Genomic DNA, 19,506 nt, shown 5'->3' with positions numbered 1-19,506 from the left:
CATGGATGACTGCAAACTGGGAGCTATTATTGATTCTGAAGCTGATGTGGACATCCTACAAAACGGTCTCACAGAGACCAACTGCTGGTGCCAAAAACCATGGCCTTAGACTAAATGCCAAAAAATGCATAGTCATTCCCTTCGGGAAAAACACAGTGCCCACAAACTACCATCAAAGGGAATCCATTTAACTCTAAAGGAGTTATAAGGGATCTAGGGACACAGGTAGATAGCAACCTCTCCTTTGACAACCACATCACCACTGTAGTTAGGAAGTCCTTCTAAGTGGCACATCTCATCACAAAAGGTTTCTCATCCAAGAAAAAGAAGTCATTATCTCTTTCTACTCATCCCTCATCAGACCCATTGTAGAGTACAGTGCCCCATTTGGCATGTACCTCATTAGACACCTCCAACAACTGGAGAGGCCACAGAAATTCCTCACTAAGAGGATCTTAGGACTCAAACACGTGCCTTATGCTGATACACTTAAAAAACGTACACTATACTCCGTCTCATATCAACTACTTAGAGGCGATCTCTGCTTGACATACAGAGCCATGTCTGACCTAGTTTTGCTTGGCATGCTTCATCTGAAAAAATCCCAATCCCTCCGTGCTACTCACTCCAAAGACCTCAACCTTATCACTGTATTAAACAGAACCTGCTGGAGGGACAGGTTTCTAACCGAGAGACTCCCAATACTCTGGAATAAACTCCCCATTCACGTCAAGCAGAGCACCTCACTGGCCCTCTTCAAGAGAAATCTTGATGAGTGGATGGGAAATAGGAAATTCACCCCAGAGATCGCTTCAATCGCACTGCTAGATAGGGGCACAGGGAACTAACATCTTGTAAGCCAGATGACTGGGAACACTGTTGGGCTAGGCTTGCAATGGCTCCAGGGCTGTTAGCCTAGTACTTACCTATGAACCTATGACCCTATGAAATGTTAGGTTGTAGGTGAGGAAGACAATGGTTTATGTATGCACTATATTATTTCTTTGCAAATAACTCTGGACCCAGCTTAGTGAAGTATTGTTTAGTGTATACAGTGTCATTTACAATAGTAACCTTTGTCAACTTATCAACTCAAAAGCTTTGGCCAGATCACTGAATGCAGAAACTAAAACATAACCAAAGTCTTTTACCCTGTATATGTTGTTTGCAAAGACCAACAACAGTGTTTTAGTGTAGTGTCCCTTTCTGAAGTTGGAACCTACATTAGTATGGACTAGGATTTCACAAATTCTTTGGCTGTTTACTTAGCAAAGGGGATAGTTATTGTAATTTCCATATTTCTTAAAAAGTGCCATTTCTTAACAAAATATTTACAATACGAAGGTGTTCAGTAGCCATAAAAGTATAGCAAGATGTTATAAATTTAGAGTAAGGTCCATCAAGTCAAGTTTAATATGTAAATGGCAACCTTTAAACCATCAGTTGACATCATTTAACATTATTGATTGAAAGGAAAAACTGACCATAAAAATAAAAATATTTCAGTTATTTGAGCAGATGGCAGAGTTCTGACATTGGAAATTTATACTAAGTTGTTTTGAGAAGTACTGTGCAAAAACTTGTGAAAGCTTATTAGGGAATGGCAGTGTTTGTAGGTCACTGGGCTGTCATTGATTCTCTTAAATGCTCTACTTTTAAAACTGTCTTGAGAGTTGTGAAACAGCACATGTTGCCTTTGCTTTTTTAACAACAACAATAATAATAATAATAATAATAATAATAATAATAATAATAATAATAATAATAATAATAATAATAATACAGTGGTCCCTAAAGGTGTTCAGTTTTTATTACTTCTGAATTTTCACCCGGTAGTTCTATATTTGAAATGACTTGTGGTACATATGTTTATTTTGGATTTTGCCAATAATTATCCTATTATGTTACTGACTTTTAGCCATTTGTAATACTCATTGTTTGTCTATCATCTCATTTTTGTGCCTGTTGTCTGGTTTGTGTCTTAAAATGGCCCTCAGACCAGTTCACTTTCCTAGTCATCAAATTAAAAAAGGCAAAATAGAATAAGTGGAGAGGGGCCATTGTATGCTTTGAAAATCACTGCACTGTGGATTGTGTATGCCAACCCAGTTTTAGTATCTGATTTGACGTAGTATGTTCAGAGAAAAGGTCTACAAAGGTACCCTTTCCAAATGTCATCCCAAATTCCTTCATCTAGTAGAAACCAGAATTGTGGTTATGCGTACACAAGAAGAGTGATAAATGTGAAATAAGAGTTTATACAGTATGTGATGAGTAGTAAATGATAGGTACTTTGAGTCTGATGTTATTTGCACTTAAGCACTGACAGTTCATTTTGACTGGTCTGAAACATTTTGGATGTGATAACGACTGAACAAGTAATATATTCTTTGCTAGTAGCACAAGGCAACACCTAACAGAATCTAGATCTGTGTATGAGGTAGAGTTGTTTTATAATGCCTATGGGAAGTGATTATAGTAGATTGGTTTTATAATGCCTGTGGGAAGTGATCATAGTAGATTGTTTTTTATAATGCCTGTGGGAAGTGATCATAGTAGATTGTTTTTTATAATGCCTGTGGGACGTGATCATAGCAGATTGGTTTTATAATGCCTATGGGAAACAATAATTTGTTTCAAGTCATGACCCATTGTAAAGGCAACAAGTGATGTGTGTTGCCTTATTTGTTAACTTGACTTTGACATGGAGGTTTTCAAAGTTCTCAAACACTAGACATGATTTGAGCATAGCAGAGCACAAATTCCCAGGATACATTTCCACTGTATACGAATAGTGTATATAGGTGATCTCTTTTAGAAATGTAGAGTAAGAAAAATAATATATAAAATACACAGAGAATAAGTTTATTTTATGAAATAAAAATAAAAAAGTCCCAACACAAATGTGGTTTCACCGATTTAATGGCACAAAACACAAAGATCTCAACAACTGAGTGCTTTCACCATGAGTGACCCTGATGAAGCCAGTCTCATGGTGAAAGCGCTGAGTCGTTGGGATCTTTGTGTTTTGTGCTATTAAATTGGTGAAACCACATTTGTGTTGGAACTTTTTTATTTTTATTTCATTGTTTTTTGCTTCGTTGGAAGACTTGGTGTTTTTGTGAAAGTTTATTTTATGACTCACCCAGAAAGCCGAACTACCAATAAGCACATTGAGTCTTTGCAAGTCAGCTGCTTGGTCTAATGTTGCCATGCTTTGTAGGTAATTCCATTGTAACAGTAAATTGCATCACATTAAGCAGAGGGCCATTAGCATTCTTAGACTCCTTCATTATGCTTGCCAGTCCTGTGTCAGCACTGCTGTGAAATGTTTGTACCCCTCATGCAGTCTGTCTTATTACTCCAGTATTATGGGGAATCCACAGTGGTGGCTATAGTAAAACTACCATTAAACAAAGGATTCATATGTGATTGCAATCAATCAATAAAAAAAACTGTGGTAGAATACTTCATTGAAGTGTCAGTTTCAGCTACATGCTTTTAGTTCACTTGCCTATAAGTTTAGCTTGTTTTTGAAGCAAATTGCTGATTGAGATTACCAGAATAGAAGTTTGGTTGATACCTGCAGGGCAGCATACTTGTTAGCATTAGTTTTGCCTTGTTTTTACCTTCTATATTTCTGCTGTTATCTCACAAATTCTAGAAGCTTCTCTACGTCTCCCTTCATGTGCCTTTGACTGTTTTTTTTCCCTTTCTCATTAATGTGTGCCTTGTATCTTATTGCAATCTGCTTTCATCTTCCTGATATGCCTGCTCCATTACCCAGGTTATATTAACACGCCTTTCCTGGTGAAGTGTTGATTTGGGAGATGTGTTTTTGTATCTTGGAATGAATGACAATGAAACTACTTCTCCATATAGCTTCCATAAAACCAGTCCTTTGAGGAGATAATCAAGTTTATGAATCCCACTAGAGCAGTAAGTAGCCCGCTGAATGTATAGCTTCTCCTGCAGAGATGTTTGAATCGGTATATGGGAGGAAGCATAAGAATCTCTTATTTATTCCTCCCACGGAGCCTGCACACCAGGATGGTATTTCTGCAGTCTGGCAGCATCTAAATTTAGTTTCCTCTACTCTCCAAAAGGCAGATGCTATCTGTAAGCTACCAGTGAATTGTAATGACATTTTTACTAAATGTCTCAGGGCAGATTTCTATGTGATTTCTTTCATCCAGCATATCTTACAAAGACCACTGCATTTTTCAAATTGGTACTACATAAGGACAGGGCGGACAAGAGGGTTTTCTCTTCTGCCACACTCGATCTAGGATTCTGAAACTCTCAAAGTTCTAGCCCTTCTTTTTGGACTGGTCTGTGAAAATTTCATCAAGGAAACTTTGGAAGAGACTCATGATGGCTTTCACAGTTAGCCTTCACATTGTCTGCATTAAGGAATGTGTTTACACAAGAGTGTGCAGCAAAAACTCTCCTGTTTTAAGAACAACACAAGCCATTCTAGAAGTCATTTTCAGACTGATTTACCATTTAAGCAGTCTTCCCAGGACTTGATCAAAAATCTCCAAAAAAATTAACAACTGTTGATTACTGTGCAGTTTATCTGAATAGCCCACTGGATTCATATTTTCTTGTTGACCTATCTTGTACCGCAAAAAGAGAAAGTCACGCTTAGAATGGGAAGGATCCCCAAGCATCAGACATTGTTGCATCTTCTAGCTCTGCTGACAAATAGTTCTAGAATGATGAATTCACTAGTGCTGCTACTGAAGTCCTGGCCAGCCCACAGGACTGCCTATGGAAAAGTGGGCTTTTTCAGTGTGTCTCAACTTGGAAAGCCATTACTTTAAACTTGTGAGTCCTAAACATGATATTGTGTGGCTGTGCTTACATTTATTGGATCATTCCCTAGAATGAGCACCACATAAGGACCAGGTAGGCTTTGCGTGGTTTCTGGAATAGACCTAGATTTTTTCCTCAAAGGGGCGGCACATTGAATGTGTTCCTCCTTTGCAACCAGGCAGAAAATTCTTTACCAGTCTGTTCCTTATTCTGAAGGTAGCTGAAAATTCAGGAATGCAGGCTAATTTTTTGTCTCCTTAACCTGTGGTAAAAAAGGATCTAACAGTGGCTTAACAGCCACTGTGCAAATGGATTGCTAACTTCATTATCTTATAACACCAGATAAATAACTGCATTAAAAATACTGCTGTCAAATGCTACCTGACCATGGTCTCTGACTGCTTCCAGTGCCTATTTCAAGAATGAAGCATTTCTTTATAATTGTGTCATGGTCAGTTGACAGTAGTGGTTGGGATTCTTCCTAACAGATACCCACACCAGCAGGCCTTACAAAGTTCAATAAAACATGTGTAACAAAACAAATCAATAAAATTATATAAAACAATGGAAACATACAATAAATCAGGCTAAGAGAGAGATTATTTCATATGTACTGAGTAGAATGATTACAAATTAAATCAAGTTCATGCAACCTGACCATCAGGGGCTGCTTAAAGCCAAACAACAGGGACTCCCTAGAACTCTGCTAGCTATAAGATATATTTTCAGCATTTTCAGCATTTTAATTTTTCTGCAAGATGACCTTGGAGTCTCTGCATTTGGTGTATTTTCTTTGTTAGTCAAGTGTATATGTTATACACATTTCTTTTTCTTTCTGGTGTATTTTCTCAGTGTATATGCCAATATACAGAATGGAATTGTTAATTACACCCTCCTGTCCTATGGATAACATTGTGTCATGGACAGCTAAGGGCTGCGCACACTGCTCACTATGGGAACAGGAGATTTTTCGTAATTGCTCTGGGCTGAAAATGTCAGAGGTAGAAACCGCAAGTTACCCACTGGGTAGGGATTCTCACAAATCACTTGATGTGGTTTATGTATTATATTTTATAGTCACTTCTGTGCCTTGAAGATGTCACAGCTCCAGAACTGGTCATTTTGGTTTTCTCACTCCACTCAAGAAACCAAGACTATCATGAATTTCCCCTGTTTTGTTGTCATGCATGAGGTGAAGGTAAAGAAAAGCTGTTTTACTATTCGGCTGTTTCCAGTGAAGTACTGTAACATAGTTTAAGTAATATGTCTAGAGGCAGACTAAATACAAAGCTTGGTCATTCTATGCTAAGATGGTTGCCCTGAGATATTCAGCAAAGAAGCCATATGTATGCATATTTCTTGCATCCCTTACACTGTGCAAGAACATTAACGGCACAGCCAGGTGCTAGCATGAAAGCATGAGGTTTCTAAGAGCAAATAAGCTGAGATAGAGCATTGTGCATAAACATTGTTTCAGTTTTTCAAACATTTAGGAATAATATCCAGTCTGTTTTCAGTCTCTTTTTGTATAAGTCAAGATAAGCCAAGAAACGGTTATGTAGCATTTATGTATGCATATATGTGCACCATGTTTTTGCTTACTTTTGTGAATAGTGAACGAATCCATCTAGATCTATTTCAGGCACTGCCAGGGCATACAAATCCATATAATATAATGCGATCAGTGCACGTTAAGTGACAGTTGTACATATTGTAGTGTGCTGCAGTACAAAAAGCAATTGCCTTTAACACTTCTTCATATTTAAACATATTTATTTACAAGTTAAAATTTAAGTTTAGCTTTAACCAATATATTTAAAATAGCAAACAACAAAAATAAGTATTCCAGTAAAAATTTTTCCTAATCCTTCCTGAGTTACAGAAAAAAGTTAGCATTCCACCAAATTGTCTGCATATATCTTATTGGATATGTTTGTACTCCACACCACAGTAATCCAGAATACAATATTTCTTGCAGAAATTTTCATCCCCAAATAAGCAGATAGTTAAACAGCTTCCACAAGTCTCTTCTTCAGCAAACAGGATAACAGCCCTTTATATAGTTCATAAGGGCCTTTTTAAGCCTAGCCATGCATCCCAAATCTTAAATCTCTGACAAGTTATAAGCAGGGGCTTGGGAGGTGAAACATTTACAAGCAGTAGCCAGGGAGATGAACCATTTACAGGTTGCCTGTGTCCATTAGAGGCATAGGTGCCAAATCTGTGTTGAATTTCCTGTTTCCCGTCTAATTGTCCAAGATACACTTGAATTGGGTTAGGGAGGAACTCTGCTTCACATGGATGGGGAGCCTGTTCAAGAGAAGGGGTAGTAGTCTCTGGGATACATACCTGTTTCTCTGGCAGGTCCTATTTATATCACAGGCAAGGTTTAAGTCTTTAGAATGGGTAATACTGGTGCTATTTGTTTTGCTGATATGCAGGAGGTCCATCAGAGTTGGGTCTGATAATGCCTTTTATGCCAAGCATAGATATCCCCTCAATAGACAGAATGTAGGGATAGGGCATTGACACAGCCTGCATAGGACATGTTACTTACTCCCTAAATTTATTTAGTGAGGAATCTCTGTGGCTGTCCCCGTTGTCGGATATGCTTGGTTAGGTACATACCAAAGGGAGCATTGTACTCAATGATAGGTCTGATGAATGCCGAATACAGTGGAACAGTTACTTCCTTGGATCTAAATGCCAACCCTTTCTTTATAAGTTGCACAACATAGAATTATTTCCTGACAGCTGTAGACATGTGATGGTCAAAGGATCGATTACTGGCTATGTGTGTACCTAAGTCCCTGACTACAGGGTCAACTGTAAGGGTTGTGTTGTCAATATGATAGCTAGCAGGGGTGGATGACTTCCTGAAGGATACTATTATTCATTTCTTGGCATTTAGTTTTAGTCCATGGCTTTTTCACCAGTTGTTTTTCTGTGTCAGCCCCATACCTCTTAACCTCTTAAGTCTGATTTGTGTACAATTATTATTTGGCCTCGTGATTAAACCTCTTAAAGCAAGAAATCTGGACAAAACTATAAGTAATGGGGTGACAAAGGCTGAAGAATAGGGACATTTTTTAAAAATTGCTCTTACAAACTTAAAAGATTGTATTCAAAAAACAAACAAACTAGTAATTCAACAACAGAACTGAAGCAAGCAAGGCAGCACTCGGCAGATGAATAATGTATAAAATTCCAAGTTTAATGTTAAGCACTTTTCGTTTGACAAAATGCTCAACCTTCATCAGACAAAACATATTCTCTACTCAAGTGGGTTAAATACTAGTCCTAATTAACAAGTTAATTATATAAATTAAACAATTAAAATCAAGCAAACTTGAAAACAAATTTTAAAAGAAATTTAAAAGCAACATGCTATATATTTATATAGGAAAGACGGAGAGACGTCTCCGTGATCGCTTATACGAACACATTTATGCAATTCGAAAGAATAAATGTGAAAATGCTTTAGCTAAGCATATTATTTCTCACCCAGACCACAAGTTCAAGTTCATGGTTATAGATCAGATTAGTGAGGACTTTAGGGGTGGTCCTACCCCCTGAAGTTAGAAGAACTTGAATTGTTGTGGCAGGTGAGATTAAATGCTTACAATGCTCCTGGTCTAAATGAATGTTGCTCTATTACTAGTATATTAAAGCTTAAAAGTTTATTGCGATAGTTTAAATTACTGTTTCAATCCTGATACTTCCAGTTTATAAATGTTTTTATTATTCTATTTAGGAAGTTTTATTTATTTGTTTTTAAAAAGTACATGCTGTAGTTGAAGGTGGTGTTGTTGAAGAGTAGTGCCCCATTTGGGATCAAAAATCCAAATCTACCAAACCACTTGTGGATGGGAGATCGTAGGTTTACTACGAAATCATCTCGTGTCACTGCTGGACAGAGGCAACAACAACACTAATGGGCACAGTTTTTTTTTTTATAAGGTGGGCGGTGGGCAACAAAAGGGCTGCTGGCTAAATGGCTTATTAGGGCACATAGCCTAGTATAAACCTATGAACCTATGAACCTATGTTGCTTTTAAATTTCTTTTAAAATTTGTTTTCACGCTTGTTTGATTTTAATTGTTTAATTTATATAATTAACTTGTTAATTAGGACTAGTATTTAACCCACTTGAGTAGAGAATATGTTTTGTCTGATGAAGTTTGAGCATTTTGTCAAATGAAAAGCGCTTAACATTAAACTTGGAGTTTTATACATTATTCATCTGCCGAGTGCTGCCTTGCTTGCTTCAGTTCTGCTGTTAAACTTAAAAGATTGATGGAATAACATGTTTTGCATCAGCATACATTTTATGAAGGGTAGAAAATATGAATCTCAAATGTCTTTCATTTCTGAATTAATTCCACAAATACTTGTCAATGATTTGCCAGAAAACCACAGTTTCATGAGAAACAGATGAAAAATTACAGACAGAAATCTGGACATTCTGTGAAAATTTATACAGTTGAGATCAGTACTTTCTGGAGAACATTTGTGTCAGTGGGTGATTCAGTGGCAGCTCCTAATTTGCAGTCATCTCCAAATTTATTCAGCCAGAGGCCATTGACATTGGCCATGACTTCAGGGGAATTAAATGCCAAAAAGGAGGGGTCCCTTGACTGGTCCCTCAGGGACTCTGCTTGTGACTAGGCTCTTTGTAGAGGTGAACTCCTCTGTTCTAACTTTCTGGGTCCTATCTATGAGCCAGCTGGCTATCCACATAGTGACATAAGGGTTTGTACCTAACCTCTTATGTTTGTCAATAATGCCTGAGTGCAGGATTGTATCAAATGCCTTGGCTAGGTCAAGGCAAGCAGTGCCAACCATATTGCCCCCATCCATTGCTATGGTGACCTTCTCAAAGAAGTCCACCAGGTTAAGTAGGCATGACCTGCCCTTGTCTGGAGGTTTTCTATGGCATTATTGATCATTTCCTGATACTTCTTGCCATGGCTTTGAGGCTATTGAGACTTATGGGTCTGTAATTTCCAGGGTTTATAGATGGTCCATCTTTGTGTAGAGGGATGACTGTTGCTGTTCCACATTTATGAGGCACAAAGCCTGTTTGGAGGCTACAGTTAAATAGCAGTTCCAGAGGGCCTGATAGATCATGTTTCATGGTATTTAGAAGGCATCGTAGGATATTGTCTGGGCCCACTGATGCAGTGTTGTTGGTCTTAGAGAGAACATTAAGGACCTATTCCTTAGTGATAGCAGGAGTGAGTTATATTTGATGATGTTTCCTGAGGGAAGCTTGATGTGGAGAGAGGGCTAAAGTTGGAGCTGAATTTGTCAGCCAGTAAGTTTCTGCACAAAACTGAGTATTGCCTTTGAAGTTGTGGACATAGCTAAAGAGAATGCCTTATGGTTTCCTTGGCCTAGGAGACCGCACTTACCTCAAATTTGGCTTCGGTAGATTTTGTTTGTCCTCTGAGTTTGTTTAGTTTGATGAAAGTGCTTTTATCCTGCTGGGTGCTGCACGTCCTAATTTTTGTCATGCGTTTCTTCCTCCTGGTATACAGCCTATTTATGTTGAGATTCCACTAGGGTGGCTTGTTTTTTGAGTTAGTTCTGTACTTCTTCCTGGTGAGTAAAGTTGCCTCTATGCAGCTATTAACATGCTTGTATAGCATTTCTGTGAACAGTTCTTTGTAGACAGCAATGTTCTCATGGTCTATGGGGGCTTATAATTTTGCAAGGTTATGTCTTAATAACAGGAGGTTAGCCTTAGAGTAGTTCCTAAATATTCCCAAGTTAGCTAGGGTTCCACATTTTATTTTTACTTCAAAGGAGACCATTTTCTGGTCTGACCTTACCAGAGAAGTTATTACACTAGGGGGTGTGCTGCACTCTCCCATATTAGTGAGGGCCATCTCCAGTATTTCTAAACTCTTCATTGAAGGACATCTTGCAATTACCCTTGTCACTTTCTAAGACTCCTCTCACGACTCAGAAACCAGGACTCTGACCTCAGCAGCACTAGTGATCCTGGTATCATTCCAAAGACTCTTGATTCTTATTAATACCCTGCCTTTTCCTTTTTCCCACATACATAATATTAAGGGGCAACCATACCTGTACTACAACAGTCAAGGTGTTTTTCTCAGGCCCTTCTCCAACATCAGCACTCACTATGTTGTAAGATCTATGAATTAATGTTATACAAAATTACTGCAATCCTAAGTACAAGTCAGTAAACATGAACTAAGTAGTATTATACAATGACCCCCCCCTGCCATTAATATTCCAAAACATGCACGCTGATTGGCTAGCATGCCCGTTGTAAATCCCACAATATACCAAAGGAAAAAGGTCCGGTTGCCCGGACTTTTTTCCATTGGTATAATGTGTCCAAATCCTTTTATTTTTTTAATAAAGAAAAAAAAGGAAAATAAATGGAGCAGCAGAGACTTTCTTTTCTCTGTTGCTTCCGTTTCAAAGCATTGATGCACTCTGTATGCATAGGAACACAGGTCCCATATGCATATGCAGTACATCAACACAAGGAAGCAGTATACCACTACCGGTGGAAGAACATTAATGCGCCGTTATACAAAGATGTTATTTAAGAAAAGTAAGTATTTTTTTTCTTAAATAATGTCATTGTGTAATAGCAATAACCTACTCCATGGTTGTGGTATATTGAAATTTACCCACGGTTGGCTTATTTAATCACTCGGGCTTTGCCCTCATGATTAAACCATGCCAACCATGGGTACATCTTCAATATACCACACCAGGTCATCAGTTATTGCTTAAGTTCTCAATGAATTTGCATTTTGTCTTTCATGATTATCAGCTCTCTGATTTGTCAGTATGTTAATTAAAACATAATGAATGAATTTTTGAAATCTATTTCACAGAGCTGGTTTCAGTTATGCAGTAACAAGGAACGTTCAGCACTGTAAAATGTTCTGCTTTGCTGCAGCTTTCAAACTTATTATCACTATTTAGTTAACTCACCTCCAGTACCATGCTTTTAAGTCTGATTTGTCTACAATCATTTTTTGACCATCTAGAGTTCCATCCATCACATTTACCCATCTGTTCTACAGTCCAGTCTGTTACTAATGTGAGTATTATACCTTTCATAACCTCAGTCGTCATAAACATTACAAAAGCCTTTGAACACATTGACCACTCACTGCCACTTAACAAACTTAAAGAAACCTCGCCTTATAGCCAGAAATTGTCATTAGAGTTGTCTTCCATCCTTGGTTCAAAAACATTCTCACCAACAGATTTTTTAGAATTAAAACAGAGTCCTCCATCCTAAGTACAGCATTTCTCAGCAAAGCAATCCCACGGGACTTAATTCTATCACCCCACTGATCCCAATTTTCATCAAGAACTATCTTACAACCTTCATTACATACCCATTATCTTTTATAGACATGACATGGTTATCTTATCAAGCCAAACCCTTGTATACATCCAAATTCAGCTCCAAACTAACCTTCATATCCTCAGTAAGTGACTCAGACATATACTGAACCCCTCCAACATAAAAACTGTGCTCTTTGCTACACATCAAAACCTAGTCAAAGCATTCTGCAGATGAGACTTTAAACAAGGCCCCATCTGCCTGAGCTGGCGGTACCTCAAGCTGATGTTCAGATCCAAAAGTATTAATCAAAAACAGGGGTACTTTATTAACATTTACATTCATTTCATATCACATAAAAAACTTTAAATCGAGCATTTACACATGTTTTTACATTCATACTTACAATTATTTACAAGTTATAAACAAAACAGAATGTAACTAAACAATTCTATTTCTTTCATTTTTCTTTTGTATTTACCCTTTTCTTCCCACCCTTTTTTCCACAACCATCTTCTTATTTCAGCTAAAATGCTGTATATAGCAACCATATTATCACAAACAGTACATAATCCCATTTATCAGTATCACATTTTTTTACTTTTTCATATTTCTCATATAGTACCATATTCATATGTATACACTGAAATCCTTCCCTTCTATATTCATTTTTAGACTCTTCCCAAAATACTTTATTCTTTTTGCAATCTAAAAACACATTTTATTCTTCTTTTTTTCTTCACTATATTTAGCACATTTTCTTTCATCCATCACCTTATGTTTCATATTCCCTTTCACAAGTAACTTGTCTAATACAGTTCTCCACAATTTCACTTCAAAAAATGTAAACCCTTTTCTTCTGTCTTTTAATGCATTTCTTCATCTTCTTTTAATTCCTTCCATGGTGATGTATTAGTAATATGCATGCTTAGTGCATTTGAGGTTTAAAAGGGTTAATACATTTATTCTGTTCACACTGCATGAATCTGCACAGCTATTAGAAACTTAACAAGAAGCATTCTATTTTCTGCTAATGTCAGCAAATAACAAGAAGTAATTCATTTCTACTAGTGTCATGAGACTTAACAAAGAGTTATTGATTTTCTGCTTATGCCATGAGAAAGTACACAGCTGCTAGAAGCTTTGATAAGAACACAATGGATGCTTGAAAGTATAAACCGTAGTCAGCATTACTTGTACCTAAGCTAGAAATGTACCTTGAATCTAGGCAAAATGTAACACATATATTAGAACTGCACAATTAAAGAATTGAAAGTTTGTGGTGGGCTAAAATAAGCCCCAAGGCCAGGTTGTTTTTCTCAGATGTTTTGTGAATCAGCAGTTATTCTCAACTAATCAGCAATTAGTCTAGTAACATTTTCTGTAGAACAATACAGAAAGCTGTGTCTAACTATGTCAGCAATAGAAGTAACATTTCTGTGTGACATGGAAAGAACTGTATAAAAATGCCATACTAATTATTAATGTTCAGACAAACCATTCTGCCAGCATGCGTTGTCTCCTTGCTGCAAGTTAATAAAGGGTGCCTTGCTTGAACCTTACGTGAATTGCTCTTTGAAGTTTTTTCCTTTGACACATGGGTACACCAAAAATCTTTTTTTCTAAAATCACAGTATGCCATTATTTTTTTTTTTCCCATCAGTCTGTTTTACATTTAACTTCCCTAATTTCATTTTTGTCGCATCCCTTTTCTTTCCCTGTTTTTTCTTCTTTTGGATTTCTATCTTTTCATATAGCATCTTACCTGTCATTTAATTTTATCTTACCTTTATCCTTCTCATTACCTAAAATAAATGCATATATGCTAAATGCACCACTGGATTTTTTAAATTCATGCCACCTTCTTCTTCTTTATTCCAAATTATATCTCTTCTCACCTAGATCAGTCTTGAGCCCCAAATAAAGCAAAATAAAATCTAATAACTCTTTTTCCATTTGAGTAGGAAACGAATACTCTCCTAAATATGCTATTTTTCTGCTATTTTTCTTAATACATAAGTGTTCAGCATATATGTCTTTTTCTGCAATAAAAATAAAAAAAAAACTTTTTATCAAGCCAACATTTTTTGTTCCAGTATTATCTCTCTCCATTGCCTTATTACACTTTTATAGTCATCAAATGCCACTCCCCAAATCTTTACTTCCTTTCTTGTGAAATATATTCCATATATTTTATCTCACCAAATCCTATACTTTTGTTTAATTGCAGACCAGCTTTTTTTAACACCTTTTTGATCATCTTCTTTTGGCTGTTCCTGTTAGGGTCACCACAGCAGATCATCTGTTTCCATTTCTTCCTGTCCTCAACACCTTGCTCTGTCACACCAACCACCTGCATGTCCTCTCTCACCACATACATAAACCTTATCTTAGGCCTACCTCTTTTCCTGTTACCTGGTAGCTTCATCCTTAGCATCTTTTTCCCAATATACTCAGCATCCCTCCTCAGCACATGTCTAAACCAACGTAATCTTGCCTCTCTGACTTTGTCTCCAAACCTTCCAACCTGGGCTGACCCTCTAATATACTTATTCCTAATCCTGTCCACCCTCTTCACACCCAGTGCAAATCTTAACATCTTTAACTCTGCCACATCCAGCTCTAACTCCTGCCTTTTTGTCAATGCCACTGTCTCCAACCCATATAACATAGCTGGTCTCACTAGCCTCTTGTAGACCTTGCCTTTAACTCTTACTGGTACTCGTCTGTCACAAATCAGTCCTGACACTCTTCTCCACCCACTCCATCCTGCCTGTACTCTCTTCTTCACCTCTCTTCCACACTCACCATTACAACACCTTTTTGATCCTTATTACAAGCTTACTTATCCATCCCATGTGTTTTGTTATTAGAAGCAGATTGTCTGCATATGTATTGGTAATTTAATATTTCCTTCCATCTCACATCTTACCCCCCTCATTTTGTACCTGCATATCTGTACTACTGCATTCATTATTAACACAAATAAGCAAGTACTCATTCGACACCCATTTTACTACACTTGCAATACCTATTTTCCCCACCCATCCCTTTATTATAATTTGTACCCATGTATTTTCATAACATTTTTTATTACATTAATATTTTTTCTACTGCACCATATGCCCCTAAAATATGCCACATTCCTTCATGGCTCACTTTATCAAATGTTTTACCAATGTTACACGCTGTCAGTTTTACTGCTTTATTTTCTTTTAGTATCATCTCTACCACTTCTTTCACTATAATTAAAATTCCTTTCATCTGTCTTCCCTTGTACCATAAATGTCTTCACTTACTACCTCATCAAATACTTTCTTCATACTTTTCTGTAGTATTTTCATAAATATTTTATAGTCAGTATTCCCTAATGTTATAGGTCTCCAATTTTTATATCTTTTATCTTATATCTTTTTTCATCCTTATCACTCCACTACATATTTCTTCTTCTGTTACACCTTCCTTCATCAATTCATTTAATATTTTTACAAAAACATTTATTTCCTTTCCTTATAATACTCATAACATACCATCTAATCCTGGTACTGATTCATTTTTATCTTCTTTTATCATCGTCTCAGTTTCTTCGATCGTTGTATCATTTTCAATATTTTCAGATATTTAGTTCAGCATAAAGAAATCAGTGTGGTTAAAGGTCAGTCTCACACAAATGTCAAATCCAAAAAGCAAAGCAGAGAGACCAACCAACGAGGCTAAATGCAAAATTTGGTTTATTTGTTAAGCACATTCATGCACTATTCACTTCTTCAGAACATATGACTAAAATAACAGCATAGACATTTAAATAGCTGAAACAATAATTCAGTCAACAAAATCAATCAATCAATAAAACAGTTTATGTGATTTTAAAACTGGTTTTAAAGGCACATTGACATTAAGACCAAATCTCCTGTCAGCCTGCAGTGTAATTAGCCATTTTAATTCAGATATCTCTGTATTATTTGAGATATCACCTCCTCTCCTTATGACTATTTGTAAAACCATAAAACAAAAAAGTGCATATTATTAGTTGCAATATGTTTTGCGAGGGCATTAGACATATCACCCCTACGTATATCACTGATTTAGAATACACTAATCATAATTGCTGCTACTTCAAAAACATATATGCAATACAAGCCATTTCCAATAAGATACATCCCATCATTACAAAAGTTTTACCTCATGAACATCAGTGCCTCACACAAAGACCAAAGGACTCACAATAAAGCAGAGAGCTGACTTCCTGCTTGGTCCTCTGTATTACAAATCCACAAACCCCAAATTATTTTCTCCACTCACAGAGAAACTGTCCAGTATGGCCTTCTTCTAGAATCTGAGAAGTCTTTCTCAATCTGCTCCAAATTTTCTGACTAATTTAATGAAACTTTACTGCTGAAAGCATGTATTTTCCAGTCTTGGACCAAAACTCTGGAAATCACTTCCAATCCCCCTAAAAGACCTACCCTCTTACACTGAATTCGGACTGCAGCTCCTGTGCAGCCAAGCTAAGTGTTAATGCCCCAACATTACTTAAATTTCAGAAACACATGTCGGCTCAACAGTTTTCCATTATTGTCTCATTCGTATATGTCCAGTTCCGTAATAACTATTAAGTTGTTTTTCTCTGTTCTTTCCATCCCTCCTTTTTTCCCGCCACCTCTCTCCTTCCTTTACTTTTTCATTCCCTTCCACAGCCCTGCCCACTGTTCATTTACACTTTACACAGCTTTTAGTACAATTGAGTTGTCTAAGCTATTGCATGTGAATTTCATGAATGTGTTTCAAACCTGTTAATTTAACCTGTCTGGATTGTACTTTTACGTACTGTATCTCTTGAAGTACTGTGATTGTATTCACCTGGGCTGTGCTTGCTATTGGTTGACTGATGTGCATTACCTTGGTAATCAAACTTAAATAGATAAATAAAAAAACTCATCTTAAAGCCAAGCATTGAAGTCAAGAGGTGAATGTTCCTTTATGTACAGTATGGTAATTTCTGAATTTTGCTTTAATGGTGACTTCCCTGACTGATCTTATATGAAGTATGCAAAATGCATGCAAACAGAGCCCATTTGTGTCACTTTATTGTGCAAGTACCACACAGGCCAGACATGTGCACTGGGGCTAGTCTCCTCATCTACCCTCATCTTCAGTAGGGAGTGCTTTTGTGGTGAAAATCCCCATCATACACTCACAGACATACACACACACACACACACACACACACACACACACACACACACACACACACACACACCTTCCAGCATTAGAACAGCTTACTTTTTATTTCTCCTTCCTACCTCTCTTAGCTGGCTTATTTAAGTGATGGATTTACTACTGAAGTCTGTGTTGGCTCTGTCATAGTCAGCGTTCCAGCCTCTTTGCCAAAGAACCTGTTTTTTTTTGTTTTTTTGTTTTTTTTTAGTGTGGTCTCTGATTCCTTTTTCTTTCATGATGTGGTGACAATGACTGGCTCTGTGCAGCCAACATGATTGCTATGGTTTCTGTTGCTGTAAGGCATTATGGCTATTATAGTAACGGACAGACTTAAGTAAATTCTTAATCACTTTGTATTTAATTTACCATTACCCCATAAGTATTATTTAGAAAGCAAATCTGATTCTTCTTCTTTTGTTCTTTCTTAGAAATTCAAGGAGTACTTAAATGGCAGTAACCTCATTACAAAGCTGCAAGCAAAGCATGATTTGTTAAAACAGACACTTGGAGAAGGTGAGTTAAATGATTCAGTAATTCTGCATTTTTTATTGGCACAGTCACATAACAGCTTTGAAAATGAACTCTATTGCAGTGTTAGCAGTAAAAACAAACTGATTTCTAACCCTGTTACCTTTGGTAGTCAGAACCCCCATTCTGTTTGCTCATTTGCTCCCTTTCAGGATCTTTAGAAGAGGGACTTCATCCCAATGCCATTGCAGGACTAAATAGTTTAGCTATAGTAAACTCATTCTATCTGTGGGGAGGAGCTTGCAGGTGCATTACTAATTTCACTTCAGAATCAGCCCTTCAGCCCTTACAGGGTCCTTGCTGCCTCGAGGTTACTCAAGAGTCTCCTTTTATACTTCTCCTGGTCTCTGTAAAGAATGTGGTTGTAATGGCATCCCAAAACCCCACAATAGCCTCTCAAGCAAGAAAAGCTGACAAAACCTATGCCTTTTTAGCTCTCCTTCTAGCCAACCCTGTGCCACCTGAGATGCTACACAAACTTGGGTCATCAACATCCAGATAGTTGTCCTGCCTTCTTGAGAGCACTTACTGAGACTTGCTGGTAGTATTTCTGATACACAAATAAACAAACATTAGTGAACAATACAGAGAGAGAGAGAGAGAGAGAGAGATTATGGAATATGACTTCACAGTCCTAAGACTTAACATAAAATGTTCTGTGAGTGTTTGTGTTTTCATTTATCTGATTAATTTGATTTGTTCAGTAAATGAAATTTTTACTTTCCCTCACAGTGTGTGGTGCAGAAAGTGCCAAACACAATTTTCACCTTATCAGTGAACATTTTCAGTTGCATTTTTTCCTTGCAATAACTTATTAAACATTCTGCTTCCCCCATGATTATGCCATTGAGGATAAACAGTAAACTTTAACCTCAATGATGTCAATTTACAGAAAGTGTGAGTTGCGTCTATAGACTGTAATGGACACATCACATCACATGAGCACAAGTACGCTTATTAAAGTCCTTGGATGCATCTCACATTATCCCTAAGTTGATGTCACAGATGGATACAGTAACATATATTAGGGCCATGGTTTAATAATGGAGTTTAAGAAGGTTTTTATTTAAAAAATTGCTTAAATAAATAAATTAGGGGGGGTGAGTAATGAGTGCATTGTGGTCTCACTGAATTTTGTGATGTACCTGTGAATATTAACAAGTCACTTTAAAGCAAATGAAGGAACACCCTACCCAAGTGAAGCAGTGTACCTTGCGTACTACATCAGTGCTAAACATTCCATAGTATGCCAGCTGTTCAGCTGTGGAGGCTGAACTGGAGAACTGGTAGAAGCAATAAAGTTTAGCCTGCAGTTTATTTATATGTTTTTACTCCTGGATGTAGTGACAAAATTAATGACCATATTAATGAAAATGGGAATACTGTTAACAAACATATTTCTTGCAGTGCTAGGAGATCTGAGTAATGTCCTTATAGACTGTTACTTTCAAATTACAACTCAAGAGTTCAAAGTGGAATACAAAATCTGTTTTCCTCTGGGACAGGGTAAAGCCTTTCACACTTCCTGCAGCCGGCTGCTGAGTCAGCTCTGAAATCACCATATCCTTATGGAAACATTCAAGGGCATATTCAGTGTT

General features: G+C 37.1%; 1 protein-coding gene across 2 annotated transcripts in view; it reads left to right on the top strand.

Moving 5' to 3' along the window:
* The window catches only part of SRGAP3 (SLIT-ROBO Rho GTPase activating protein 3), a 2,107,662-nt gene that overhangs the window by 1,493,221 nt on the left and 594,935 nt on the right, over nucleotides 1–19,506 (top strand). For both annotated transcript variants that reach the window (XM_044078646.1, XM_044078643.1), the window contains exon 10: nucleotides 17,809–17,893. In XM_044078646.1, the coding sequence (XP_043934581.1) occupies nucleotides 17,809–17,893 (85 nt within the window). The remainder of the gene's footprint in view (nucleotides 1–17,808; nucleotides 17,894–19,506) is intronic.

Source organism: Protopterus annectens, chromosome 7.part1 (genome assembly GCF_019279795.1).
Source record: "Protopterus annectens isolate FY-2018-M chromosome 7.part1, PAN1.0, whole genome shotgun sequence".
In the NCBI taxonomy this organism is placed as follows: domain Eukaryota; kingdom Metazoa; phylum Chordata; order Ceratodontiformes; family Protopteridae; genus Protopterus; species Protopterus annectens.
Note: the sequence above shows the minus strand (reverse complement) of the source record. Positions and strands in the feature narration are given on the sequence as shown.